The sequence below is a fragment of the Scyliorhinus torazame genome, chromosome 14 (genome assembly GCF_047496885.1).
Source record: "Scyliorhinus torazame isolate Kashiwa2021f chromosome 14, sScyTor2.1, whole genome shotgun sequence".
Classification (NCBI taxonomy): Eukaryota; Metazoa; Chordata; class Chondrichthyes; order Carcharhiniformes; family Scyliorhinidae; genus Scyliorhinus; species Scyliorhinus torazame.
In genome coordinates, this window is record NC_092720.1 from 129,009,331 (window position 1) to 129,036,928 (window position 27,598).

General features: G+C 48.2%; 1 protein-coding gene and 1 long non-coding RNA gene across 5 annotated transcripts in view; one reads left to right on the forward strand and one right to left on the reverse strand.

Annotated features, from left to right (window-relative positions):
- The window catches only part of LOC140390040 (single-pass membrane and coiled-coil domain-containing protein 1-like), a 63,176-nt gene extending 47,058 nt beyond the window's left edge, over positions 1 to 16,118 (forward strand). The window contains exons 1-3 of one of the 2 annotated variants that reach the window (XM_072474893.1): positions 568 to 666; positions 2,249 to 2,398; positions 15,552 to 16,118. In XM_072474893.1, the coding sequence (XP_072330994.1) occupies positions 572 to 666; positions 2,249 to 2,398; positions 15,552 to 15,999 (693 nt within the window). In that variant the 5' untranslated portion in view covers positions 568 to 571 and the 3' untranslated portion in view covers positions 16,000 to 16,118. Of the gene's footprint in view, positions 1 to 567; positions 667 to 2,248; positions 2,399 to 15,551 lie in introns of those variants that run through there. The other variant, XM_072474892.1, reaches the window with a different exon arrangement.
- The window catches only part of LOC140390041 (uncharacterized), a 130,755-nt gene that overhangs the window by 47,293 nt on the left and 55,864 nt on the right, over positions 1 to 27,598 (reverse strand). Inside the window, exon 1 of one of the 3 annotated variants that reach the window (XR_011934542.1) lies at positions 49 to 81. The exons of the other annotated variants lie outside the window; for them this stretch is intronic. This is a non-coding gene — a long non-coding RNA (uncharacterized lncRNA). Of the gene's footprint in view, positions 1 to 48; positions 82 to 27,598 lie in introns of those variants that run through there. 3 annotated transcript variants of the gene reach the window in all.

The window sequence follows — 27,598 nt, forward strand, 5'->3', positions numbered from 1 at the left end:
TGATGGAGGAATCAGACTGATGGGTGTCTAGTCTGTGCGACAACTCACCTAACTTTGGCACCAGTCCACAGATATTAGTGAGGAAGACTTTAAGGATTGACTGAGCTAGATGTGCCTTTGTTGTTTCTGAATCTGATGCCAGTCGCCCATCCAGTTTTATTTTTGCTCTCCTTTTATTGTCGTGGTTTGATATAACTCAGTGACTTGCGTGACGATTTCAGCGAGTTAATAAGGAGTCAACCTCACTAGTGTGGGACTGGGATCACGATCCAATAAAAATGACAGGTTTCCTTCCCTAAAGGACATTGGTGAACACGTTGGGTTTTGATGACAATCAAACAGTTTCACGGTCCAATTTATACCCAGCTACTCCTCCAGCCTAATATTCATCATATTAATTCACAGCCTGAAGTGAGATCCAGTTACCATCCACATTTACAATCCCAGCTAAAGACTATGTGGTCAATTGTGTCATGTTGTTGAGGAGGTGTCACAATCAGAGTGATGTAATCACCAAATGAGATGGATACATTTCCAGCTCAAGGTCACTTCTTTTCAGACCATTCAGAGCATGCACGAACTCTCGAAAAGCTCCAATGACTGTTTTGAAGCTGTTTATTCTGAGTTAAGGTTATACAGAGAAAAGATTCAGGACTCTGACAGCAGGTGCCTAAGAATAACAATACAAATCATCATAAAACTGTTAAGTTTCTTGAGAGCAACAGTAACAGATCCACTGTGATAACATTTGCAACAATTTGCTGGATCACTGCAGGAATCAGCTGGATCGATTGGGGTACTAATGGAGTAATCCGCTGGATCCACTGGGTTATTAATACAGTAATTGGGATGCAGTGGGATGATATGAGGACTTAGGCATGGGCAGACATGTGGCAGGTGGAATTTAACACAGAGAGGTGTGAGGTGAGGCATTCAGCAGAAAACCTAGGGAGAGGCAGTACAGACTTTTTAAAAGGGCAATTTAGCGTGGCCAATCCACCTACCCTGCACATCTTTGGGTTGTGGAGGTGAGACCCACGCAGGCACAGGGAGAATGGCAATACAGACTTAAAGGCAGTCCTGAAGAGCATGCAGGGACAGAGGGAGGGTACATTGAGGTCCGTGAGCACTTCATGAAGGTAGCAGAGAATACCGTCAGAGTAGTTAACATAAATGTTGGTATGGAGTGAGAAATCAGGAAAGTTATGTTCAATCTTTACAAACCTCTGATGAGGCCACAACTAGAGGAGTGCATCCAGTTCTGGTCACCACACTATGAAGGATGTGAGGGTCCTTGAGAGGATACAGAGGAGATTTACCAGAATGGTTCCAGGCATGGAGGCAACTGAGCTACAAGGTGAGGTTGGAGAATTAAGCTGGAGATGTTCTCCTTGGGGCAAAGAGGGGAGTTATGATAGAAGTGGACAGAATTATGATAGTTGTAACTGAGGTGAAGAAGTATTTTCCATTAGCTGATGGTGCAAGGACTGGAGGGACGTAGATTTAAGGTTTTGGGCAAGAGAGGCTGTGGGTATGTGAGGACCATAGGTTTTACACAGTGAATTATAATGACCTGCGAGGTAGGAGCAGCATGGTGACGCAGTGATCAGCACTGCTGCCTCACAGCATCGAGGACCTGGGTACGATCCTGGCCCCGGATCACTGTCAGTGTGAAGTTTACACATTCACCCCGTATTTGCGTGGGTCTCACCCCCACAACCCAAAGATTGTGCAGGGTAGGTGAATTGGCCATGCTAAATGACCCCTTAATTAGAAAAAAAGAATTGGGCACTCTAAATTTACTTAACAAAAATAGTGACCCGTGAGGAAGGTGGAAATGGAGCTGATTTACAATTTGAAAAGGAAATTGGATGGGCACTTGAGGGAAATAAATCTGGAAGTCCACAGGAATCAAGAGGGGAATTGGACTGACTGGATTGCTCCACATTGAGCCAGCATCGAGATGTGGGCTGAATGGCTTCCCTTGTACTCCTTAAATTGTTCAAATCCCTTTTAATGTGTCTTACAATCATTTTTGTTTCACTGTCACCACTAGTATGTCCCCTACACCCCACCCCATATCTTCAAAATCAAGGAAATTGGCCGGTCCTTGAAACCTATGGCCACTTTGCCACTCTCCACTCTGGAAGGTTTAACATCAGTTCTTAACCATGGATTTTAACTGGGAATGCAGGACAGAGAATTTTGTGCACCTTTAAGTCTGCAGTTCTTTTGATTCAACTTTTAGATTGGAGAAGAGGATAGAGGAATTGAAAACGGAATTCCAGGAACTAGATCATAATGCAAAGGAACTCATTCAATCTTTCGAACCACAATGTGAAATCATTGCTCAAGAAGCCGGAGAGGATGAGCTGTGGTCATCGCTCCTGGAAGACAGGTGATGTACAGGGACAAATAGTTGTGTAAGAACTGTGTGTGTCTGTGTGTGTGGTGGGGACGGGGGTGTTCTCCATTTGGACTGAAATGAGGTTGGGAGGGGCAGGATTGGATTGGATTTGTTTATTGTCATGTGTACCGAGGTACAGTGAAAAGTATTTTTCTGCGAGCAGCTCAACAGATCATTAAGTACATGGGAAGAAAAGGGAATAAAAGAAAATACATAATAGGGCAACACAAGGTAAATTTTAAAAGATTAGAACGAGTATAAGTTAAGTAAAAAGTGGATCTGTTGGGGAGAGCTCGCAGAGAGTCGCTTCGCTCCGGCGCCATCTTCTGCCCACCCCCTATGGCAAGGGGCCTTCTTAGGGCAAAACCTTCAAGCTTTCTGGGAATGTATTCCTTTTGTACCCCGAAAAGTGTCAATACTATTTACAGTGGTTGAAACCTGGCATAAGTCCTTCTGGAGACTTTTAATTGACACAAATACATTTTTTAAAAAAGAGCGCTTTTTCTTTGTCGACTTCTGGAAGACATTATTCTGCCATGGAAGGGTGGATCAGCTTGGCGTGGGGTGGCTACCATGGATGTTTCTTGCAGGCATCAGAGACCAACTCCGACTAAGCACATTACCCTCTCCCCAGAATCTGTACTGGAGTATCTGGCCTTGGGAGCTTAATTGGAGTTCTGCAGGTTGCATATGGACCAGAAAGTGCCAGGCCAAACATTTTATTTCTCAATAAGCTGTGTCTTCTGAAGGCCCCAAATCTTGTTTGACTGGCCATGGTAAGAGCGAAAGAGATAGATGAAGGAAAATATTCGGGCCACAAGGTGACTTCAGACATAACAGCAAGACACTTCTGCACCTCAGAAGGTTACATAGGTCAGGTCAGAACAGACATCGCTGGCCACGCTGGTAGCGATCCCAGCACTAAGGTTGTGCAAAAGGGACTCTAGCTTCCGGTCGGGAAAGCAAGAGATCCACTCTTACACCAGTGAGAGAAAACAGGTGCCGGAGAGCTTCTGAATCTACGTGTAAAAATCAGTACATCAATTCTTGATTAGTCTTGCGTGATTGTAAAAACATGGTTGTAGGATGCTATAAAAGCTTAAAAAGCTTTTTACTTTATTCCCAATTCTTCAGGATTATTGTCACTTTTTGATTGATACTACATAGGAATTCCAGTCCCAGTTCCATAAATCTCAAACCCTAGGTATCATAAGTTTCAAGATATATGAATTTACAATGATTGCAAACAAGCAAATAGGTTCATTATACTCGCAAGTAGGATACCCATTATTACCATTGGATTAAGAGTGCTACCAATCCAGACTAAAACTTAGTCACAAGTATCCCCCAAAAGTACATAGTAATCTATGCTTGATAATAATACGCCCACTTTTAGGATAAACTCAGTCTGATTTAAACTCATTCTGTCCAGTCCTACAGTACATCACATGTCAATGTCTTACCAATTACATTGTTAAAGTTTGTGATTTTTAAAAAATTCCTTAATGGGACATGGGCGTCACTTATTGACCTCCCCTAATTACCCTTGAGGAGGCAGGTAAGAATCAACCACATCGCTGTGGATCTGGAGTCACATATAGGTCAGATCAGGTATGGATGACAGATGTCCTTTCCTAAAGGACATTAGTGAACCAGATAGGTTTTTACAACAATCGACAATGGTTTCATCGTGATTATCAGACTTTTAATTCCAGATTTTTATTGAATTTAAATTTCACCATCTGCAGTGGCGGGATTCAAATCCAATCCCCATAGCATTACCCTGAGTTTCTGGTTTACTGGTGCAGTGACAATACTACTATGCCACTGACTCCCCTTACTTAAGGGAACCAGGTGATAGGCATTTGAACACATAAATAGGGGATGGCTGGGACACTGGGTGTATATGAGGAGTGTTGATACTGAACAAAGTCCATAAACTCGCTCAACAAGGAAAGGTTCTATGACTTAGTTTTGCTTTCACCAACCGGCACGGATCTTATTAACACCACATGACTGGTTTTTGGTGTGAAACGGTTAACAGTTACATGAGGCCCAGTGTTTTTTCGAGTTTTCAAAGTTGCGGCATCCTGTTTTCAACTTAAGCTCATTTCAGTCCTTTTCCATGAGGATAGGGCTCATCTGCACAGGGCAATGCTTTAGCCCATTCACTATCAAAGCCATGTAATATGTTTCATCCAAGGAATGCACTCCAATTATCAATAAGTAGTTTTAGCCAATGTTGCATTTAATTGGATCTGTACCAATTGTTTTTAGTTTGGTTGTTGTATTTATTCTTGCTGAAGCAGCCTGTTCTGTATTCTCAGCAGAATTCACCTTGTCCCACTTGCTGATCTGCATACTTTCTATGTGTAAACTGTAGCTCCCTTTCTAACTCATGAGGCTCTTCACCTATGTTAACCTTTTATTATGCACTGTCCTTCAGCTCCATACTACCAGTGATTTCCTGCAAAAGGGGTAAGTTGGTTTACTCTTTTATCCTTTTATTCGGATATATCTGTCCCTGTTAATCTTTCTGTTGTAGCTTTCCCATTCCCCCACTCCCACTCTGATGTTGCCCCATCTCACTAAAAAAAGATACCCCAAAAATAAACATTCCTGGTACAACTCAGAGATTAGGGTTAAGTTTGAGGTTAGGATTGCATTTAACAAAAGAGTTAAGATAATAGCTAGGATTTGATTTGTGATTCGAATTGAAGGTGAGAGTTGAGCTAGGAGTGAGGGTGTGGGGTAATGCCAGTGTGAGAGAGGATTAGGATTAGGATTTGGGTTAGGGTTTCAACCCTCCAAGATTTCCATGGTGTTTTGAAAGACACTGCTGCAAGCAACTAAGGTCAGTTAGCCTAACATTAAATTGTTGGGCAAATAATGGAATCTATGATTAAGGTAGTCCTTATGCACTTAGTAAAGCATAGTACGATTACAACACGTCAACCCAGCGGTTTACGGAGCTATTTTGGAAGAGGAGAAGGCACCACTCGAAGGGATCAAAGCAAAGCAGGATGAAGAGTTGGGAGAGGATATGAAGGAGGGGTTCTGGTGTGAGGTACTCCGGAGAGTGAATGCCTCCACCTCGTGCGCGAGGTTGGGGCTGATACAGCTGAAGGTGGTATACAGAGCACACCTCACGAGGGCAAGGATGAGCTGATTCTTTGAAGGAGTAAAAGATGTGTGTGAACGTTGCGGAGGGGGCCCCGCTAATCATGTTCATATGTTTTGGTCCTGTCCAAAGCTAGAGGATTACTGGAAGGACGTTTTTAGGGTAATTTCTAAAGTGGTGCACATGAAACTGGACCCGGGCCCCCGGGTGGCCATATTCGGGGTGTCGGGCCAGCCAGGGTTGGAAACAGGTGCGGAGGCAGATTTTGTAGCCCGAAGGCGGATCCTGACGGGTTGGAGAGCAGCCTCTCCACCCTGTGCCCTGGCGTGGCGGGGGGACTAGTTGGAATTCTTGACTCTTGAGAAGGTTAAGTTTGAACTGAGGGGAAGGATTATCATAGATTATCATAGAATTTACAGTGCAGAAGGAGGCCATTCGGCCCATCGAGTCTGCACCGGCTCTTGGAAAGAGCACCCTACCCAAGGTCAACACCGCCACCCTATCCCCATAACCCAGTAACCCCACCCAACACTAAGGGCAATTTTGGACACTAAGGGCAATTTATCATGACCAATCCACCTAACCCGCACATCTTTGGACTTTGGGAGGAAACCGGAGCACCCGGAGGAAACCCACGCACACATGGGGAGGATGTGCAGACTCCGCACAGACAGTGACCCAAGCCAGAATCGAACCTGGGACCCTGGAGCTGTGAAGCAATTGTGCTATCCACAAGGCTACTGTGCTGCCCTATAACCTTTTATTGTCACAAGTATGAAGTTACTGTGAAAAGCCCCTAGTCGCCCACATACCGGCGCCTGTTCAGGTACACGGAGGGAGAATTCAGAATTCTCAGCTGGTACGGGAACCCGCGCTGCTGGCCTTGTTCTGCATCACAAACCAGCTGTCTAGTCCACTGAGCTAAACCAGATGGAGGGGTTCTACAATTCATGGGCATTATTCATTATGCACTTTCAAGAACTGGATAACATCGAACATTAGTTGGGGGAGGTGGGTGGGAGGGTTGGGGGGAGGGGGATGCTGTGTGTTGATGGTGACTATGGGTGATTCCTGATTCCTTTTTGTAATTTGTTTATGTGAACATGCGGACTAATGTTTGGGGTTTGGTGGGAGGATGGGATCGTTGATATTGATATGGGGATTGACATATTTGTTACTGATAATTGTTTGTTGTTGGTGGGTGTAAAGTTGGGAGAAAATGTGAAAAAGGAGGAGAATAAAAATTATTTTTTAAAAAAAGAACACGTCAACATGTTTACTGAAGAAAAATCTTGTTGGATAAATTTATCAGAGTTTTTGAGGATGTAACTAGTTGAATAGATAAAGGGTAACCAGTAGATGTAGTATAACTGGATTTCCAAAAGGCTTTCAATCAGGTGCCGCACAAAAGGTTAATAGGCAAAATAAGTGTTCATGAAGTTGGGGATAGTACATTAGCATGGATGGATATAGGGTTGGTTAATGGGTAGGAAACAGAGAGTGGGCATAAACAGAGCTTTTCATGTTGGCAGGCAGTGAATAGTGGAGTTCCACAATGATCAGTGCTTAGCTATTCACAAACTATATTAATGACTTGGATGAAGAGATAGCGAGTAATATATCTAACTAAGTTTGCGGATGTACCAACCTAGGTGGAAAAATAAGCTGTGGGGTGGACACAGAGAAGCTGCAGTGATATGGATAGGTTAGTTGAGTGGGCAACAAGGTGGGAGATGGAATATAATATAGGGGAATTTGAAGTTATTCACTTTGGTTGTAAGAATAAAAAAGCTGAAATTTTGTTTAAAAGATGACAAACATGTAAGTGTTGATGTTCAAAGAGACTTGGGTGCACTCGTATAAGGAACACAAGGATAGCTTGCAAGTGCAGCAAGCAATTAGGAAGGCAATTGAAATGTTGGTCTTTAACTCAAGCGGGTTGGAGTACAAGAATAAAGAAGTCTTGCTACAATTTTACAGGTTCTTGGTGAGACCACAACTGGAGTACTGTGTGCAGTTTTAGTCTCCATGAGTAAATTGGGTTTATACTCTCTGGAGTTTAGAATAATGAGAGGTGTTCTCATTGAAACCTACTAAATTCTGATCAGGTGGACCCCAAAATTGTTTCCATTGGTCGTAGAATCTAATATATGGAGGCACAGTCTCAGGACTGAGATGAGGGGAATGACGTCACTCAAAGGGTTGTAAATGTTTGGAATTCTCTGGCTCCAGAGGGTTGTGGATGCTCCATTGTTGACTACATTTAAGGCTGAGATAGATGGACTTTTGGTCTCAAGGAATTAAAAGATATGGGGAGCAGGCGGGAAAATGGAGTAAAGCCCAAGATCAGCCATAATTGTATTGAATAACGGAGCAGGCTCAATGAGCTGTGCGGGATTAGGGGCGGCACAGTAGCACAGTGATTAGCACTGTTGCTTCACAGCGTCAGAGAGCCAGGTTCGATTCCAGGTTTGGGTCACTGTCTGTGCGGAGTCTGCACGTTCTTCCCGTGTCTGCATGGGTTTCCTCCGGGTGCTCCTGTTTCCTCCCACAAGTCCCGAAAGACGCTGTTAGGTAATTTGGACATTCTGAATTCTCCCTCTGTGTACCTGAACAGGCGGAGGAATGTAGCGACTAGGGGCTTTTCACAGTAACTTCATTGCAGTGTTAATGTAAGCCTACTTGTCACACTATTACTTTATTATTACTCCTAATTTTTATGTTCTTGTATTCATAGTGCAAATACATTTTTAATTTTTCAGAAGATTTTGTTCACTGTTTATAAAATTTGAAACATACAAGATCCTGAGGAATCTTGACAGAGTGGATGTGGAGAGGATATCTCTTCTTGTGGGATATTGAGGGTCACTGTTTAAAAAAGGGGTCGTCCCTGGGTGTCGAGTCTGCCTTGATTTGGTCGGAATCGGGTATTCTCCAGCCGATCCCGCACGCGATTTCGGCGTCGGCGACCGGAGAATCCCACTCCGGAACTCTCTTCCTCAAAAGGCAACAGAAGCAGAATCTTTGAATATTTTTAAGGCTGAGCTTGATAATAAGCAAGGGGGTAGGCAGGAACCTGGGGTTGAGGTTACAATCAGATGAGTCAGGAGTTTATTGAATGATAGAGCAGGCTCAATGGTCCGAGGGGTCCTAATTTGTTTGCTCATAAAATTTTGGACCTGGAGATAAAATGCTGTTTGTCTTACAGTTAATCAGGTGTGAGGAGTCTATTCATCTTCCAATTGGTTGGAATAGTGATGTACTGTGTGGGTGGGAGTGTTAACCAATAGAAGGAGTGCAGAGGTGCCGAAGTTGAACTGGGAGATTATGGGTCCAGCCATACAACCAACCCTCATTAAAGTTATGGTTAGGATCATTTGCTGGGGAACTCCGGACTTTAACGTGATCCTGCATGCTGTGGAGAGGAGTGAGTAAGGAGTGAGCATTTCGCCATTGAAATTCTTACTTCGGGACTTCCGGGTGCGGCGATGACCAGCTGAGTCGCACGTTTCGGCAGCTCCCTGTGAAACGGACTTTTGGGCTCTTGATAGGAGCCCCAACGGCAATTTTAACGGCTGAAAACACCGTGCGGTAAACCAGAAGGGTGTTCCCCCTGGACACGGATGGAAAAAGGAGAGGAAAGTGGCCGGATTGCAGCGGATCCTTTGGAACAACGGCAAGGAAGGCAAGCAGAAACCAAGATGGCGTCGGAAGGTGGCAGTTTCATATGGGGCCCTGAACAACAAGAGTTTTTGAAACGCTGCGTGGAGGAGATAAAAAAGGAAATGAAGAAAGAGTTGTTGGCCCCGATATTACAGGCGATTGAAGGGCTGAAAGAGGAACAAAAGACCCAGGAGCAGGAGCTTCGGGTCGTGAAGGCGAAAGCAGCAGAGAATGAAAACGACATACAGGGCCTGGTGGTGAAGTCGGAGATACAGGAGGCACACCAGAAACGATCTGTGGAGAGGTTGGAGGCACTGGAAAATAACGCAAGGAGGAACAACTTGAGGATTCTTGGCCTTCCTGAAGGTGTGGAGGGGGCGGACGTCGGGGCATATGTGAGCACGATGCTGCACTCGTTAATGGGAGTGGAGGCCCCGACGGGTCCGTTGGAGGTGGAGGGAGCATACCGAGTTATGGTGCGAGGACCGAGAGCAGGAGAAGCTCCCAGAGCCATAGTGGTGAGATTTCTCCGTTTTAAGGATAGAGAAATGGTCCTTAGATGGGCGAAGAAAACTCGGTGTAGTAAATGGGAGAACGCGGTGATCCGCGTCTATCAAGATTGGAGTGCGGAGGTGGCGAGAAGGAGGGCGAGCTTTAATCGGGCCAAAGCGGTACTTCACAAAAAAAAGATAAAGTTTGGAATGCTGCAACCGGCAAGACTGTGGGTCACATATCAAGGGAGGCACCACTACTTTGAGACGGCGGATGAAGCGTGGACTTTTATTGTAGAAGAAAAATTGGAATGATTGGACTACGAAAATGAACGTTTGGACAAAGTGGTGGGACGAGTGGGGGGGGGGGGGGGGGGGGGGGGCGAAGAGGGATTGTATGATTAATCCTGCGGTATGGTAACTTTTCTTTCTCCCACAGGTGGTGATGGGGGGAGGTGGGGAGGGAGAGGAGATGGGGCGTTGGCCATGGGAGGCGGGGCCGAGGGAGAGGCGCGGGCTTGGTTCCCGCGCTATGATAATTATGGCGGGAACAGAGAAGCAGGAAGGAGGGGGCGCCGCACGGGGCGAGCCATGATCACGGGGGGAAGCCGAGGTCAGCCAGAGTTTGCTGACTTCTGGGAGCAACATGGGGGGAGTAATTACGCTAGCGGGGGGTCTAGCGGGGGGGGGGGAGGGGGGAATTACTGGGTTGCTGCTGCTGGGGAAAGGGGGGAGTGGGTGCGGGAAAGGATGGGCGGGGGGGCACCGTCTGGGAGAAATACAGCCGCGTGGGAACTGGGCGAGAAGCTGGAAAAAGATGATGGCTAACCGGCAAGGGGGGGGGGGGTGGGAAGCCCCCCAACTCGGCTGATCACGTGGAACGTGAGGGGGCTTAACGGGCCGATAAAGAGGGCACGAGTACTCGCACACCTTAAGAAACTTAAAGCAGATGTGGTCATGTTACAGGAAACGCACCTGAAACTGATAGATCAGGTTAGGTTGCGCAAAGGATGGGTAGGGCAGGTGTTCCATTCGGGGCTGGATGCGAAAAACAGGGGGGTGGCTATATTAGTGGGGAAGCGGGTAATGTTCGAGGCAAAGACTATAGTGGCGGATAACGGGGGCAGATACGTGATGGTGAGTGGCAAATTACAGGGAGAGATGGTGGTGTTGGTAAACGTGTATGCCCCGAATTGGGACGATGCCAATTTTATGAGGCGAATGCTAGGACGCATCCCAGACCTAGAGACCGGAAAGCTGATAATGGGGGGAGACTTTAACACGGTGTTGGAACCAAGGCTGGATAGGTCGAAGTCCAGGACTGGTAGGAGGCCGGCAGCAGCCAAGGTGCTTAAGGATTTTATGGAGCAGATGGGAGGGGTGGACCCGTGGAGATTCAGTAGACCTAGGAGTAAGGAGTTCTCGTTTTTCTCCTGTGTCCATAAAGTCTATTCACGCATAGACTTTTTTGTGTTGGGTAGGGCATTGATCCCGAGGGTGAGGGGAACGGAATATACGGCTATAGCCATTTCGGATCATGCCCCACACTGGGTAGACTTGGAGATAGGGGAGGAAACAAGAGGGCGTCCACCCTGGAGAATGGATATGGGACTAATGGCGGATGAGGGGGTGTGCTTAAGGGTGAGGGGATGCATTGAAAAGTACTTGGAACTCAATGACAATGGGGAGGTTCAGGTGGGAGTGGTCTGGGAGGCGTTGAAGGCGGTGGTTAGGGGGGAGCTGATATCAATAAGGACACATAACGGGAAGCAGGAGAGTAAGGAACGGGAGCGGTTGTTGCAAGAACTTTTGAGGGTGGACAGACAGTATGCGGAAGCACCGGAGGAGGGACTGTATAGGGAAAGGCAAAGGCTGCATGTGGAATTTGACTTGCTGACCACAGGCACTGCAGAGGCACAATGGAGGAAGGCGCAGGGTGTACAGTATGAATATGGAGAGAAGGCGAGCAGATTGCTGGCACACCAATTGAGGAAAAGGGGAGCAGCGAGGGAAATAGGGGGGGTGAGAGACGAAGATGGAGAGACGGAGCGGGGAGCGGAGAGAGTGAATGAAGTGTTTAAGACATTTTATAAAAAATTGTATGAAGCTCAACCCCCGGATGGGAGGGAGAGAATGATGGAGTTTTTGGATCGGCTGGAAATTCCCAAGGTGGAAGAGCAGGAAAGGATGGGATTGGGAGCACAGATCACGGTAGAAGAAGTGATGAAAGGAATTAGGAACATGCAGACGGGAAAGGCCCCGGGACCGGACGGATTCCCAGTTGAATTTTACAGAAAATATTTGGACTTGCTCGCCCCGCTACTGACGAGGACCTTCAACGAGGCAAAGGAAAGGGGACAACTGCCCCCGACTATGTCAGAAGCAACGATATCGCTTCTTTTAAAGAAGGAAAAGGATCCGCTACAATGCGGGTCCTACAGACCAATCTCCCTCCTCAATGTAGATGCCAAGGTCTTGGCCAAGGTAATGGCAATGAGAATAGAGGAATGTGTCCCGGGGGTGGTTCATGAGGACCAAACTGGGTTTGTGAAGGGGAGACAGCTGAACACGAACATACGGAGGTTGTTAGGGGTAATGATGATGGCCCCACCAGAGGGTGAAACGGAGATAGTAGTGGCGATGGATGCCGAGAAAGCATTTGATAGAGTGGAGTGGGATTATCTGTGGGAGGTGTTGAGGAGATTTGGGTTCGGAGAGGGGTATGTTAGATGGGTGCAGCTGTTGTATAGGGCCCCAGTGGCGAGTGTGGTCACGAATGGACGGGGATCGGCATATTTTCGGCTCCATAGAGGGACAAGGCAGGGATGTCCTCTGTCCCCGTTACTGTTTGCACTGGCGATTGAGCCCCTGGCGATAGCGCTGAGAGGTTCCAAGGGATGGAGGGGAATACTTAGGGGAGGAGAAGAACACCGGGTATCTTTATATGCGGATGATCTGCTACTATATGTGGCGGATCCAGCGGAGGGGATGCCAGAAATAATGCGGATACTTGGGGAGTTTGGGGATTTTTCAGGGTATAAATTGAACATGGGAAAGAGTGAGCTGTTTGTGGTGCATCCAGGGGAGCAGAGTAGAGAAATAGAAGACCTACCGTTGAGGAAGGTAACAAGAGACTTTCGTTATCTGGGGATCCAGATAGCTAAGAATTGGGGCACATTGCACAGGCTAAATTTGACGCGGTTGGTGGAACAGATGGAGGAAGATTTCAAGAGATGGGATATGGTAGCATTGTCAATGGCAGGGAGGGTGCAGGCAGTTAAGATGGTGGTCCTCCCGAGATTCCTTTTTGTGTTTCAGTGTCTCCTGGTGGTGATCACGAAGGCTTTTTTCAAAAGGATAGAAAAGAGTATCATGGGTTTTGTTTGGGCCGGGAAGACTCCGAGAGTGAGGAAGGGATTCTTACAGCGTAGTAGGGATAGGGGGGGGCTGGCACTACCGAGCCTAAGTGAGTATTATTGGGCCGCTAATATTTCAATGGTGAGTAAGTGGATGGGAGAGGAGGAAGGAGCGGCGTGGAAGAGATTAGAGAGGGCGTCCTGTAGGGGGACCAGCCTGCAGGCTATGGTGACAGCCCCATTGCCGTTCTCACCAAGGAACTATACCACGAGTCCGGTGGTGGTAGCTACACTGAAGATTTGGGGACAGTGGAGACGACATAGGGGAAAGACCGGAGCACTGGGGGGGTCCCCGATAAGAAACAACCATAGGTTTGCCCCGGGGGGAATGGATGGGGGATATGGAATGTGGCAAAGAGCAGGTATAACGCAATTGAAAGATCTATTTGTGGATGGGAAGTTTGCGAGTCTGGGAGCGCTGACCGAGAAATATGGGTTGCCCCAAGGGAATGCATTCAGGTACATGCAATTGAGGGCTTTTGCGAGGCAGCAGGTGAGGGAATTCCCGCAGCTCCCGACACAAGAGGTGCAGGACAGAGTCATCTCAAAGAAATGGGTGGGGGACGGTAAGGTGTCGGATATATATAGGGAAATGAGAGACGAAGGGGAGACTATGATGGACGAACTAAAAGGGAAATGGGAAGAAGAGCTAGGGGAGGAGATTGAGGAGGGGATGTGGGCAGATGCCCTAAACAGGGTAAACTCGTCGTCCTCGTGCGCCAGGCTAAGCCTGATTCAGTTTAAGGTATTACACAGGGCACATATGACTGGAACACGGCTCAGTAAATTTTTTGGGGTGGAGGATAGGTGTGCGAGGTGCTCGAGAAGCCCAGCGAATCATACCCATATGTTTTGGTCATGCCCGGCACTACAGGGGTTTTGGATGGGGGTGACAAAGGTGCTTTCGAAAGTAGTAGGAGTCCGGGTCGAACCAAGCTGGGGGTTGGCTATATTTGGGGTTGCACAAGAGCCGGGAGTGCAGGAGGCGAAAGAGTCCGATGTTTTGGCCTTTGCGTCCCTAGTAGCCCGGCGCAGAATATTGCTAATGTGGAAAGAAGCCAAGCCCCCGGGGGTGGAGACCTGGATAAATGATATGGCGGGGTTCATAAAGTTAGAGCGGATTAAGTTCGTCCTAAGGGGGTCGGCTCAAGGGTTTACTAGGCGGTGGCAACCGTTCGTCGAATATCTTGCGGAAAGATAGATAGGGGAGAACAAAGAAGGCAGCAGCAGCGGCCCAGGACTTGGGGGGGGGGGGGGGGCGGGGGAGGGATGGGGGGGGATGGGGGGGGGGGGTGTGGCCTGAGACAAGGCAGTTGCCAATTAGGGCTAGTTCTTATTTTTTGTTATTTAATATTTATTTATTTGTTGTTGTTTTTGTTTAAATTTAAAACAGGTCATTATTATCTGTATTGTTACAATGTTGTGTAAAGGATGCACAATGTACTGTGTTGGTTGACCAAAAATTTTCAATAAAATATTATTTAAAAAAAAAAAGAAATTCTTACTTCCGCCACATTGGTTAATTTGTGACTTTAAGACTTGATTAACCGTGAGGAATATAGGCCAGAAAAATACTGACGTCTGCTAGGGGTGGATTTCAAATCCACCACCCACCAACCCCCATTGACAAGGGAAGTATTGAACCCTGGAGGTGTGGAGCAGAGGAGGGAATAACCAGTCAGCAGCCACAGATCAGGTCAGTAGTGCATTGACTGTAGTGACATGAGAAATTCAATGACCTCATGAGGAGAGGATGAGAATAGTGGGTAGATAAACCTAACACTGCTGCTGCGGCACAACAGAAAGCGGTACTATCCATTCAGTGGATATTCATCATAGCCGCCTGCCAACACAGCACCAAAGCTTCCCTTTTTTCAACGTGCAACCCATTGTCAATGCACAATTTCAATGGGATTTCTTGTCTCCAATGGTGCTGCTACAATCTGGTGGGCAGCACACGTTCAGCTTGTGACGAATCTGCACCTTCCACCTGCCATATTGAAAGCTTAGGAAACCACTTAATGTTACAAAGACTAGCACGGTGGTGCAGTGGTTAGCATGGTTGCCTCACGGCGCGGAGGACCCGGGTTCGATCCCGGCCCCGGTCACTGTCTGTATGGAGTTTGCACATTCGCCCTGTGTCTGCGTGGGTTTCACCCCCACAACCCAATGATATGCAGGATAGGTGGATTGGCCACGCTAAATTGCCCCTTAATTGGAAAAAATGAATTGGGTACTTTAAATTAAAAGAAAAATAAAGACCAGGCACCATGCAATCATATTTCTGAGCCCATGTGTCTAAAATTGAGATAGATTTAAACATAGGTATCCAGTGGTGAAGATTGATGCTTTAAACCCAATTTTTCAGGTTTATTTGATAATGTTGATGTTCTAAACTACTTTATATCCATCAGAACCACAACTTACTCTGTGCTTTCTTCTGTGCCTACTAGGCTCACACGTGTGGAAGTCAACATATTCTTCAGTTATGTTGTTGACATGCTTCAGTCTTTGCATCTTTGTGTGTTGGAGAAACAGCCAGGCTTTACCAGCATTCTGCCCACTCTGTCTTCTATACTGAGAAGGAAAGCTTGGGATATGGAGCTTGAGGCCAGCTGGGCAAGTGTGCTCTCTGAGTTTGGCCTGACCGAATCCGACGTAAAGGCTCTGTGTGCATTCTTTGTGACCCACTGCAATGAGGCTGACTATTACCCACTGAAGGACAGACAGATATACAGTCAGAATATCCAGGAGGTGTTAGACAAAGCTGTGCCCTGCCGCATCCTACATCACTGTCTCCTCCATCTGGTGCAGTTGGCAGAATTAGGAAATAGTAAGGTGGCATCAGAGCAACAACTGGTCACGAGAGCAAGCCCACGAAGGAGACCAAGGCCAAAGTGAAGAACAGGAGACATGCTCAACGCAAACCTCTGTTTCTCGGAATGGAATTCATTGTTCCACATTGTAATATCCTTTGCTTCCAGTTAATAAAAACAAGTCACTGATTCTTTACAAAATAAGCAAGCTTGGACTATGTAAGATATCGGACAGTGAATTTCCACCTGGAATCTCATAATCAGGATCCGCCAAGAATGCTGAGTCGACAAACAGGCATTCAATCCCCAATACAACAGCTCCCAGGAAGGGAACTATCAGTAAAAACCACAACACTGCAGAGCATGGGGTTGCCAAAAAAGTGGGGAATGAAGTTCAGTTAACATTGTAGTGATAAAATATTCCACAGTCAGGAGAATGGAAAGGCACTTTGACATTCACAACCCAGTCTCAAATATCCACCTGTGAAACCTTCCAGTTGTGAGGATGGGTTCCATAGCTGAAACCATGGGCGGCATTCTCTGGTCCCCCAGCATTGTGGTTTTTGGCAAAATGCGGTTCACTGGTGGCGGGATTCTATTTTCCCGCCACTTGTCAATGGGATTTCCCACTGTAAAGATAAAGATAAAATAACTTATTGTCACAAGTAGGCTTCAATGAAGTTACTGTGAAAAACCCCTAGTCGCCACATTCCGGCGCCTATTCAGGGAGGCCGGTTCAGGAATTGAGCCCGCGCTGCTGGCCTTGTTCTGCATTACAAGCCAGCTGTTTAGCCCAGTGTGCTAAACCAGCACCTCCCGTGGGTGGGGGTGCACTGCTGCAGGAAAAGTGAATCGCAGGGGACTCCCAGCCATCGTGTATCCTATCAATAGATGCTATCTGATGTGTTCAGTTTTTCCTGCTATTTTTAAAATTTTATTTTGCTTCCGATGTTTACTCTGCATTTGTCGCTAACCGCCGGCAAGTTGTTGTCTTTGGTCACAAATATTGTGGTCAATTCAGCATCCGTGGACTCCTGTCCTTCTCTGCTACCCTACTACTCCCCTTCCTAACTAAGACACTCCCAAGTGTAATGGAATGTCAGTTGCTGCATCGGAAGCAGTAAACCTGAGCCCGAGAGATTTGGAACGATTTGCTACAAGCGCAGTTATCCCAGACACGTGAAGCATTGAGAATCTCTCACAATGCACAGAACAGAGGATTGGCTAATTATCAGGGAACAGAGTCGGGATAAATGGGTAATTTTCAGGTTGGCAGGAATAACTAATGGGGTGTCACGGGGATCAGTGCCAGGGCCTCGACTATTTACAATCTATATTAATGACTTGGATTCAGGGGCCGAAGGTAATGTGGCCAAATTTGATGACAATAGGAAAGCAAGTTGCGAGGAGCGCAGAGAGAGCCTGCGAAGGGATATAGATAGCAAGTGAGTGGGCAAAGGTTTGGCAGATGGAATATAATGTGGGAAAATGTGAACTTGTCCAGTGTGACAGGAAGAATAGAAAAGCTAAAATATTATTTAAATGGAGAGACTGCAGAAAGCTGCAGTACAGAGGAACAAAACATATTATGAAGGCAAATGGAATGTTGACCTTTATTGCAAGGTGGGGTGGAGTATAAAAATTGGGCAGTCTTGCTACAACAGTATGAACATTGGTCAGACCAGACCTTGAGAACCATGGACAGGGTGGAAGGATATACTTGCATTGGGAGCAGTTCAGAAAAGGTTCACGAGGCCAATTCCTGAGATGAAGGGGAGACCTTGCCAGGCCCAACTCAGGATGCGACGAGGCCATTAAATCTTACGAGATTTGACGGCTTTGTTACGCCTCATGAGACCTAATGAAGCGTCGCGATCTGGATCCCGCCCACTGTGGATGGGAGATCCACATTTTCATATTCAAGTCTGCAGTTAGGCTCTCTTGAAAAAGCTCATGCTGGCGTTACCCAAGGCATGGGATCAAAGTCCCGTGTCTCGGAGACTCTGGGTGAGTGCCATTTAGCACTGATCTTCATCAACTTGGGCCAAGTGTACCGACACTTGGTGGGGGAGGGTCCCCGGTTGATCAGGGGCCATTGGATGGTCGGGCTCTGGGTAGGGGGGGTACCCTGGCACCCCTGATGCCAGATGGGCACCTTGGCACTGACACCCTGGGCAAGGTGCCAGGCTGGTGGTGCCTGGGTGGCATTTTGCCCGAGACAGGGAACGGGAAAACTGTGGAGTGAATGAGTGGGCTGGCCTTTTCCGCATAGTTAGGGACCCACTGGGCATAGTATGAGAAGAACCCAAGCATCGTTTGAGGGCCTTGGGGCATTGGGGGAGGAGGAGTTCCATGAAGGGGCGCATGCGGTCGGGGTCGGGCCCTAGAACTCCATTTTGCACCACATAGCCAAGGATGGCTAAGCGGTTGGTGCTGAACACGCACTTCTCCTTGTTATACGTTAGGTTCAGGTGTTTGGCGGTGTGAAGAAATTTGAAAAGGTTAGCGTCGTGGTCCTGCTGGTCGTGGCTGCAGATGGTGACTTTATCCAGGTACGGGAACGTGGCCTGCAGTTCGTACCGGTCAACCATTCAGTCCATCTCCCGTTGGAAGACCGAGACCACATTAGTGACGCCGAAGGGAATCCTAAGGAAGCGGTAAAGACGGCCGTCTGCTTCGAACGCAGTGTATTGGCGGTCCGCCTTGCGGATGGAGAGCTGGTGGTAGGCAGATTTCAGGTCCACTGTAGAGAAGACCCGGTACTGTGCAATCTGATTGACCATATCAGATATGTGTGGGAGGGGGTACGCGTCGAGCTGCGTGTACCGATTGATGGTCTGACTGTAGTCAATGACCATCCTGTGTTTCTCCCCAGTCTTTACAACTACCACTTGGGCTCTCCTGGGGCTGTTGCTGGCCTCGATGATGCCTTCCCGCAGTAGCCGCTGGACCTCCGACCTGATGAAGGTCCTGTCCTGGGCACTGTACCATCTGCTTCTGGTGGAGACGCGTTTGCAATCTGGGGTGAGGTTTGCAAACAGGGTTGGTGGGTCGACCTTAAGGGTCGTGAGGCTGCATACAGTAAGGAGTGGCAGGGGTCCGCCGAATTTCAGAGTTAGACTTTGGAGGTTGCACTGGAAGTCCAGGCCAAGTAGCAGGGCAGTGCAGAGGTTGGTGAGGACATAGAGCCGGAAGTTGCCGAACTCTACGCCCTGGACGGTGAGGGTGGCGATGCAGTACCACCGGATTTCCACGGAGTGGGATCCGGAGGCCAGGGAGATTCTCTGGGTAACGGGGTGTACCGCAAGGGAGCAGCGCCTTACCGTATCGGGGTGGATGAAGCTCTCCATGCTCCCAGAGTTGAGAAGGCAAGGTGTCTTGTGGCCATCGACTTTCACCGTCGTTGTCGCGGTTGCGAGGTTGTGTGGCTGGGACTGGTCGAGCGTGATGGAGGCGAGTTGCGGCTGGTGTTGGTGGGCTGGTCGGCGGCGGTTGCGGGCGATGAGTGGCCCGATGAGGTGCCCGACGAGCAGGGGTCCTGAGGTGCCGTCCAAAATGGCGGCAAAGATGGTGGCGCAAACGGGGCGCACGTGGCGGGCGGCGTTAAAGATGGCGGTGCCCACGGGCCGCACGTGGGTTGCGGGGGCGAAAATGGCGGCGGCCACTGGTCGCACGTGGGGGGTGCAGGAACAATGGGGCTGGTTACAGCGGCGATCGACTGGGCCTGGCACACCGCAGCGAAATGTCCTTTCTTCCTGCAGGCCTTGCAGAGTGTGCTCCGCACCGGGCAACGCTGCCGGGGGTACTTTGCCCGCAGAAATAGCACTTGGGCCCCCCGGGGTTGGCTGAGGGCTGCCGCTGGTGGGGTCCACGGTGTCCAGGAGGGGGTCGCCGTGCGGTCGGGGGCGTATGCTTGTACATTACGGGAGGCTACCGTTAGCGAGGTCGCGGGTTTCTTGATCGCCACGAGGTCGAGCGTACCCCCTTCTAAGAGGCGCTGGCGGATGTACGTCGACCCTATGCCCGTAACGAAAGCGTCCCTGATTAGGAGGTCGGAATGTTCGATGGCCGAAACTGCTTGGCAATCGCAGTTCCTCGCCAGGGCGTGCAGGGCACGCCAGAAATCTTCCAATGACTCACCGGGGAGTTGTTGCCGCGTGGACAGGAGGTGCCTGGCGTAGAGTTTGTTGATCGGCCGGGTGTAGTTCTCTTTCAGAAGCGCCATGGCCTCAGTGTAGTTGGGCGCGTCCCGGATAAGGGGAAAAGTATCGGAGCTCAACCATGTGTACAGGATCTGTAGTTTCTGTGCCTCTGAGGGTTGTTCTGTCGCTGATCTGATGTCGGCTTCAAAGCAAGCTAGCCAGTGGTCGAAGGCCGACGTGGCATCTGCTTGAGGGTGCAACTGCAGGCGATCTGGCTTGATGCGTAGGTCCATCGCTGTAAAATCTCTGCTTAATAAATTGATGCACTATCAATTACGACGAGACGAGAGTAGAGAATAATCGAGGCTTTATTAAGCAGAGATGTGTTGCCTCCTACAGCTGCTGCCGAAATGGCTGAAGCTCGGTGAGCCCACACATTTATACTCTGCCTATTGGGCGGAGCCAGCAGGCAGGGATGTACCCCCGTACCTGTAGTACAGGAGCCTTACCGTATTACTTCTCATATGTGCAATATATACAAACAGTGGTGACTACCACAGGGACTCTGCTTCATTTCCATCAAATCACACTCATTATGAAGAAAGGTTGAGCAGTTTGGAGCTATAATCATTGCAGTTTAGAAGAATGACAGACAGAGGAGTTTTACAAGAGGCAGTGGACGGGAGGAGCTGGAGACCGGGAGTGGGTGGGGGGCTGTGTAAGATTAAGGGTGACTACGGGTAATCCCTGATTCCTTTTTGTCATTTGTTTATGTAAACATGCGGGCTGAGGTTTGGGGGTTGGTGGGTAGATGGGATCGTTGTTATTATGGGGACTGACATATCTTGCTGATTATTGTTTATTGTTGATGGGTGTAAATGTGGGAGAAAATGTGAAAAAGGAGAATTCAAAAAAATTTAAAAATTAAAAAAAAGAGAATGACAGACGATCTCATTGAAATATTTATGACTCTGAAGGGGTTTGGCAGTGTGGATGCTGAGCGAATGTTTCCCTTTGTGGGGGAATCTAGAACTGGGGAACGGTTAAGGCGGGGATGAATTCTCTTCCCGATTGAGCAGTGGAGACTGGACCATTAAATATATTCAAGGCTGACTGGGGCAGCACGGTAGCATGGTGGTTAGCACAAATGCTTCACAGCTCCAGGGTCCCAGGTTCGATTCCGGCTTGGGTCACTGTCTGTGCGGAGTCTGCACATCCTCCCCGTGTGTGCGTGGGTTTCCTCCGGGTGCTCCGGTTTCCTCCCACAGTCCAAAGATGTGCGGGTTAGGTGGATTGGCCATGCTAAATTGCCCATAGTGTCCAAAATTGCCCTTAGTGTCCAAAATTGCCCTTAGTGTCGGGAGGGGTTACTGGGTTATGGGAATAGGTGGAGGTGTTGACCTTGGGTAGGGTGCTCTTTCCAAGAGCCGGTGCAGACTCGATAGGCCGAATGGCCTCCTTCTGCACTGTAAATTCTATGATAAAAGCAAAATATTGCGGATACCAGAGATCTGAAATGGAAACAAAATGCTGGAAAACTCAGCAGGTCTGGAGGCATATGTGGTGAGAGAATAAATTTAGAGCACCCAATTAATTTTTTCCAATTAAGGGGCCATTTAGCATGGCCAATCCACCTAACCTGCACATCTTGGGTTGTGGGGGTGAAACCCACGCAGACATGGGGAGAATGTGCAAACTCCACACGGACAGTGACCCAGAGCCGGGATCGAACACCTGGGACCTCAGTGCCTTGAGGTGCTAAGCACTGCGTCACCGTGCTGCCCCACAAAAAACAAAGTTAACGTTGCACGTCCACTATGAGTCTTCGGAAATGGACAAATTTCTGTCCTACAAGGGAGTCAAGGGTTTTGGGGTTGCAGGCACGGAGTTGAGGCCAGGATCATGATCTTATGGAGCAGGCTTGAGGGCCAAATAGCCTATTCCTGTTCTTATTTCTTATATACTCCATGTTGTGGATGTCTCCATGCTGCATTTTCCATGACACCCCAAAGCATTTGCAACAAGTGAAATACTGTTAGAGAGTTCTCACTGTTGCAATGTAGGAAACATGGTAGCCAGTGTAAGAGTCCTTCTTGTTTATTTGCTTTGTTCCCATTTTCTTTTAATTAGTTTTGGTCCATGGACCCATAATCGGAATGTGCCGTGGTAGGATTCAAACCTGGGTCACCAGAGCATTAGCCCAGGTCTTCAGATTACGAGTCCAGCAGCAGTACTCTTTCTGCGCTGTAAAACTCTATGACTCTAATACCACTACACCACCACCTCCCTTTATTGCAGGTTCTCGGGACAAGAAACATCAAAGCTCATTGTTGCAGTCTGATGAACTTGGGTAAATGCTTCCTCATGAAGAACAAAATCCTCAAGTGTTCTTTCAGAAGCTAAGACCAATGTGATTCAGAAACAATATTGTTTGTGTTGGAAAAGAACGTGGTGGTTTGGCTGCTGACAAGAATGGTGGAGAGAATAGATTTTGCTGCAGTGTGTTCCAACTATCGACGTTAATCTCAACTTGTTGGTCCCGTAAACCAGGGACAGCTCATCAGTAAAAAGTCACTTATTTTAAAAATTCACCACATTGTAATAATCTCAATAAGTTGCAAATTCATTATGCAATAATGTGCTCCTGTGAATTTCACATTGATCGAAACAAGTGAGCTGCCAATTTGCCTTAGTACCGTGGTCTGTGTGCAGTCTTGACACATGTTCACATTACATTCGGCAGTAGAGGTTAAATTGCAGCACCAAGTGTTATTGACTCACAGGCCTGTTCATACCATGTTTGGGGACAACACCTAATATAGCTTTCCTGGCTTGTGACTGAACCCGTCCCACAGACCACAGTAACTCACCTCCTGCGTGCGTGCAGAAGAACTGGTTGAAATCATCCACTCCCTCCACCACCGGCTCACAGTCTCTGCGGGGTATGTTGCCTACATGGTGCACTGCAGTCAGTCACCAGCATGCTCCAACCCCGTGGCCTCTGGTGTCAAGGAAGAATTAGAGGGCTGGATTTTCCGCTGTCAGGATTCTCTGTTGTGCCGGCTGCCCACATTGGGAAAATCCCTCTGCCGGCGGGGGCGCGCCACACCAGTGGGACGGAGAATCCCACCCAGGGTACTTGGTACATGGGGACACTCGCGCCTCCTGGTCACACACCATCCTGATTTGGATGGGTATCACCAATTGTTCACTGTTGCTGGGTCAAAATTCTGACATTCTTCTCCCTCTGAACACTCTGGGAGTATCTTCACTATTAGGACTGCAGCAGTTCAGCAAGGTGGCCCACCATCATCTTCAATAAATAAATGCCAGTCAATAAATGTTGCAATGCCCTAATCCCCCAGAAGGAATGTCAATTTTATGGAGCAAATTAATTCAGGTTAACAACATAAACAGGTGATGTGACATTGGCTGAAAAGTGGTGACTGGGTAAGTGTGGATGAAAGCTCAGTCACCTGACATGTCAACTCTATTCCTCCCTCTGCAGCTGACAGCATTTGATGTTTCGATTTCATATCTTCAGCATCTACTGTCCTTCGATTCAGATTTAACAGAAACCTTGCCTGGAGGTGGTTAAACATGGGAACTGCCCCCAGCACAGAGCTTGCAGCTGAAGTGAGGGCAAGACTTTTTTAAAAATGATTTCATGGGGTGTGGGCATTGTTGGCTAGCCATATAAATACCTTGGCTACAAGTGCAGCTCAGAGACACGGAATTCTGTGGTAATTAACTCACCTCCTGATCCCCAAAGCCTGTCCACAATCTACAAGACATAAGTCAGAATTTATTGCCCCTCCCTAATTGCCCTTGAGAAGGCGGTAGTGAGTCGCCTTCTTGAACCGTTGCAGTCCATGTGGTGTTAGGAAGGGACTTACTGGATTCTGACCCATTGACAGTGAAGGAGCCATAGAATCCCTACAATGCAGAAGGAGGCCATTCAGCCCATCAAGTCTGCACCGACCCTCTGAAAGAGTACTCTAGGCCCACTCCCCGCCCTATCCCCCCAACCCCATCTATCCTACACATCTTTAAACACTAAGGGCCAATTCTATCTTGGCCAATCTACCCAAGCTGCGCAGCTTTGGACTGTGGGAGGAAACCAGATCACCTGGAGGAAACCTACACAGACACGGGGAGAAAGTGCAAGCTCCACACAGGCGGTCACCCAAGGCCGGAATTGAACCCGGGTCCCTGGCGCTGTGATGAAGCAGTGCTAATCATTGTGCCGCTCAGAAGGCAATTTACTTCAAAGTCAGAATTTTGAGGAACTTCCATGGTTTCCCATGTACCTGCCACTCTTGTCTTTCTAGATGGTAGCGGTCGTGGGTTTGGAAGGTGCTGCCAAAGGAGCCTTGGTGAGTTCCTGGAGTGCATCTTGTAAATGGTACACAATACTGCTACTTTGCGTCAGTGGTAGAAGGAGTGAATGTTTGTGGAAGTGATGCCAACCAAGTGGGCTGCTTTATTCTGGATGGTGTCAAGCTTCTTAAGTGTTGTTGCAGCTGATTTCATCCAGGCAAGTAGAGAATATTCCATCGCACTCTTGGCTTGTGCCTTGTAGATTGTGGGTAGGCTTTGGAGAGTCAGTAGGTGAGTTACTCGTCGCAGGATTCCTAGCCTCTATCCTGCACGTGTAGCCATAGTATTTATATGGCTAATCCAGTTCAGTTTCTGGTCAATGGTAACCCCAGATAGTTGATAGTGGGGACTTCGATGATGATTATGCAATTGAATGTCAAAGGGCAATAGTTAGATTCGCTCTTGTTGGAGATGGTCACTGCCTGGCACTTGTGTGGCATAAATATTACTTGCCACCTATCAGACCAAGCCTGGATATTGTTCACAGAATTGTTATGGCATTTGGTCCATCATGTCTACACTGGCTCTCCAAATGAGCATTCTGACTTAGGTCCTTTCACTGCCTTTTCCTTTGTACCCTTCCATATTGTTTTTATTCAAATAATGATCTAATTTCTTTAATGCCTCGATTGAACCTGTCTCCACCACACTTCCAGGCAGTGCATTCCGGACTCAAACTACTTGTGTGAAAATGATTTTTCTCACTTCACATTTTCTTCTTTTGTGAATCACTTTGATTTGATTTGATTTATTGTCACATGTACCGAAGTACAGTGAAAAGTATTTTTCTGCAGCCGAGGGAACGTACACAGTACGTACATAGTAGACAAAAGAAAATCAACAGAGAACATTGACAAATGGCACATCGACAAGCAGTGATTGGTTACAATGCGGAACAAGGGGCCAAACAAAACTTTAAATCTGTGCTCTCTCATTCTCGAACCTTTTAAGAGCAGGAACATTTTCTCCTGATCTAGTCTGTCCAACCTCCTCATGATTTTGATCACGTCTACCAAACCTCCATTCAGCCTTCTTCCCTCCCAGGCAAACGGTCCCAACCTCTCTGATGTATCCTCATAACTGAAATTTCTCATCCCTGGAATCATTCTTGTGAACTACTTCTGCACCCTTTCCACTGCATTCACATCCAATGTGGTACCCAGAACTGTACACAATACTCCAGCTGAGGTCTACTAATGTCTTGTAAAAGTTCAGCATAACCTCCTTCCTCTTTCTATGCCTCAATTTATAAATGGCTATGGATCTGTAAAGACTTAATTACCCGCAAATGCACGCATTCAAAGTATTGTCTTGCATCTTTGACTTTGTCTATACAAATGTTTCTGGAACCCACCTCTCCATTCACCTGAGGAAGGAGCAGTGCTCTGAAAGCTAGTGATTTGAAACAAACCTGTTGGACTTTAACCTGGTGTTGTAAGACTTCTTACTGTGCTCACTCCAGTCCAACGGCAGTATCTCCACATCAATTTATAAAGCCCAGGATATTATCTGCTTTATTAATTGCTGTCTCCACCTTCAATGATCTTTGCACATGTACACTCAGGGTCCCTCTGCTCCTGCACCCTTTAAGAATGTTATCCCTTGGTGACTTCCGGTGACGGTCGGCGGGAGGCGGCCGCACAATGGAGGGCTCCCGTTCGGCAACGGCATTTTCGGGGCTTTAAGCCCGGTCCCAGGGTCCACGGAGGCGGCAGAAGCAGGGAGAAGGCACGGAGGAGGCACAGTGAAGACGCAGGAGGAAAAAAAGAACAAAGAAAAATGTCGAGGGTGAGCAAGAAAACGGCCGGGAAAAAAAACGGCTGAAGGTCTGTTGGGGAGTGGAAATGTCACTGCGGGGTCACCAAGGAAAATGGAGGCTGGAGCACCAGGGAAGGCCGCACTGCTTACGGCTGAAGAAATAACTAAGGTGATGGCTGCGGAATTTGAAAAGCAGTTGGCGCAGATTGCGAAATGCATGGAGACGGTGAGGAAGGAGATGAGGGAGGTTTTGAGTGTGCTGGTGGAGGAGGCGGTTTCCCCGGTGAGGACGGAGGTGGCGAGCGCAGTGGCGGAGGTGCGAGAGCAAGGGGAGGCGCTGAAGGAAGTGGAGGAGACGTTATTGCAGCACTGTGATCAACTTGCCTCGATGGGGAAAGAGATGCGGAAGTTGATGGATACTAACAAGGATCTGCGAGGACAAATGGAAGACCTGGAAAATAGATCCAGCGACAGAACTTGAGGATTGTGGGGCTGCCCGAAGGAGTTGAAGGACCTAAGCCGACTGAGTATTTTGCCGCGATGTTGGCAAAACTATTGGGGGAGAGGGAGGATCCCTCCCGATATGAACTGGATCGGGCTCATCGGTCGTGGAGGCCTGTACCAAAGGCGAGTGAGCCGCCAAGGGCAGTGACTCTGTGCTTCCGTAGGTACAGGGTGAAGGAGAAGGTCCTGAGCTGGGCCAAGCAGAAGCGGGTGGTGCAGTGGACTGGAGCTGGTATACGCGTATACCAGGACTTTACGGTGGAGCTGGCAAGGAGGCGGGCTGCCTTCAACCGGGTGAAGGGGGCACTGTACATTAGCAAGGTGCGGTGCAGCATTGTATATCCAGCGAAGCTGAGGGTGACTTACAAGCTCAGGGACTTTTATTTTGGAATGGCGGAAGCAGCGGAGGAGTTTGCGAAAGCAGAAGGACTGTGGCAGAACTGACAAATTGAGGAATGGCCATGTGCCGATGTAACCTCATGACTGTATTTTCTTCTTTTTTGTATCACTGCGCGCGGGTGTAGAGACTAAAGGAGCCAATGTGGTATATATTTGGACAAGGGAAGGGACGGGACTTTCACTCAAAATGAGGGTTCTTGGGGTGTAGGTGGATATGCGGGGTTTGTGTGCTAAAAGGGGATCTTTGAGCTTTCCTAGGGCCAGGCAAGTGGGAAAGGGACCCGGGTGTGGGCCTGCACGCTGGCCAGTTTAAGCCGGCCAGTGAACGGGAGTGAGGTGGGGGGAGGGGCTGCGGCCATCGGAGCGTGGCAGAACAGGGTCTGAGTGGTCTAGCCGGGGTGGAAAGTTGGGCGGGAAGGAACCGAGGTTGGGAGGAGGAGTTTTACAAGAGGCAGTGGACGGGAGGAGCTGGAGACCGGGGGGGGGGGGGGGGTGGGGGAG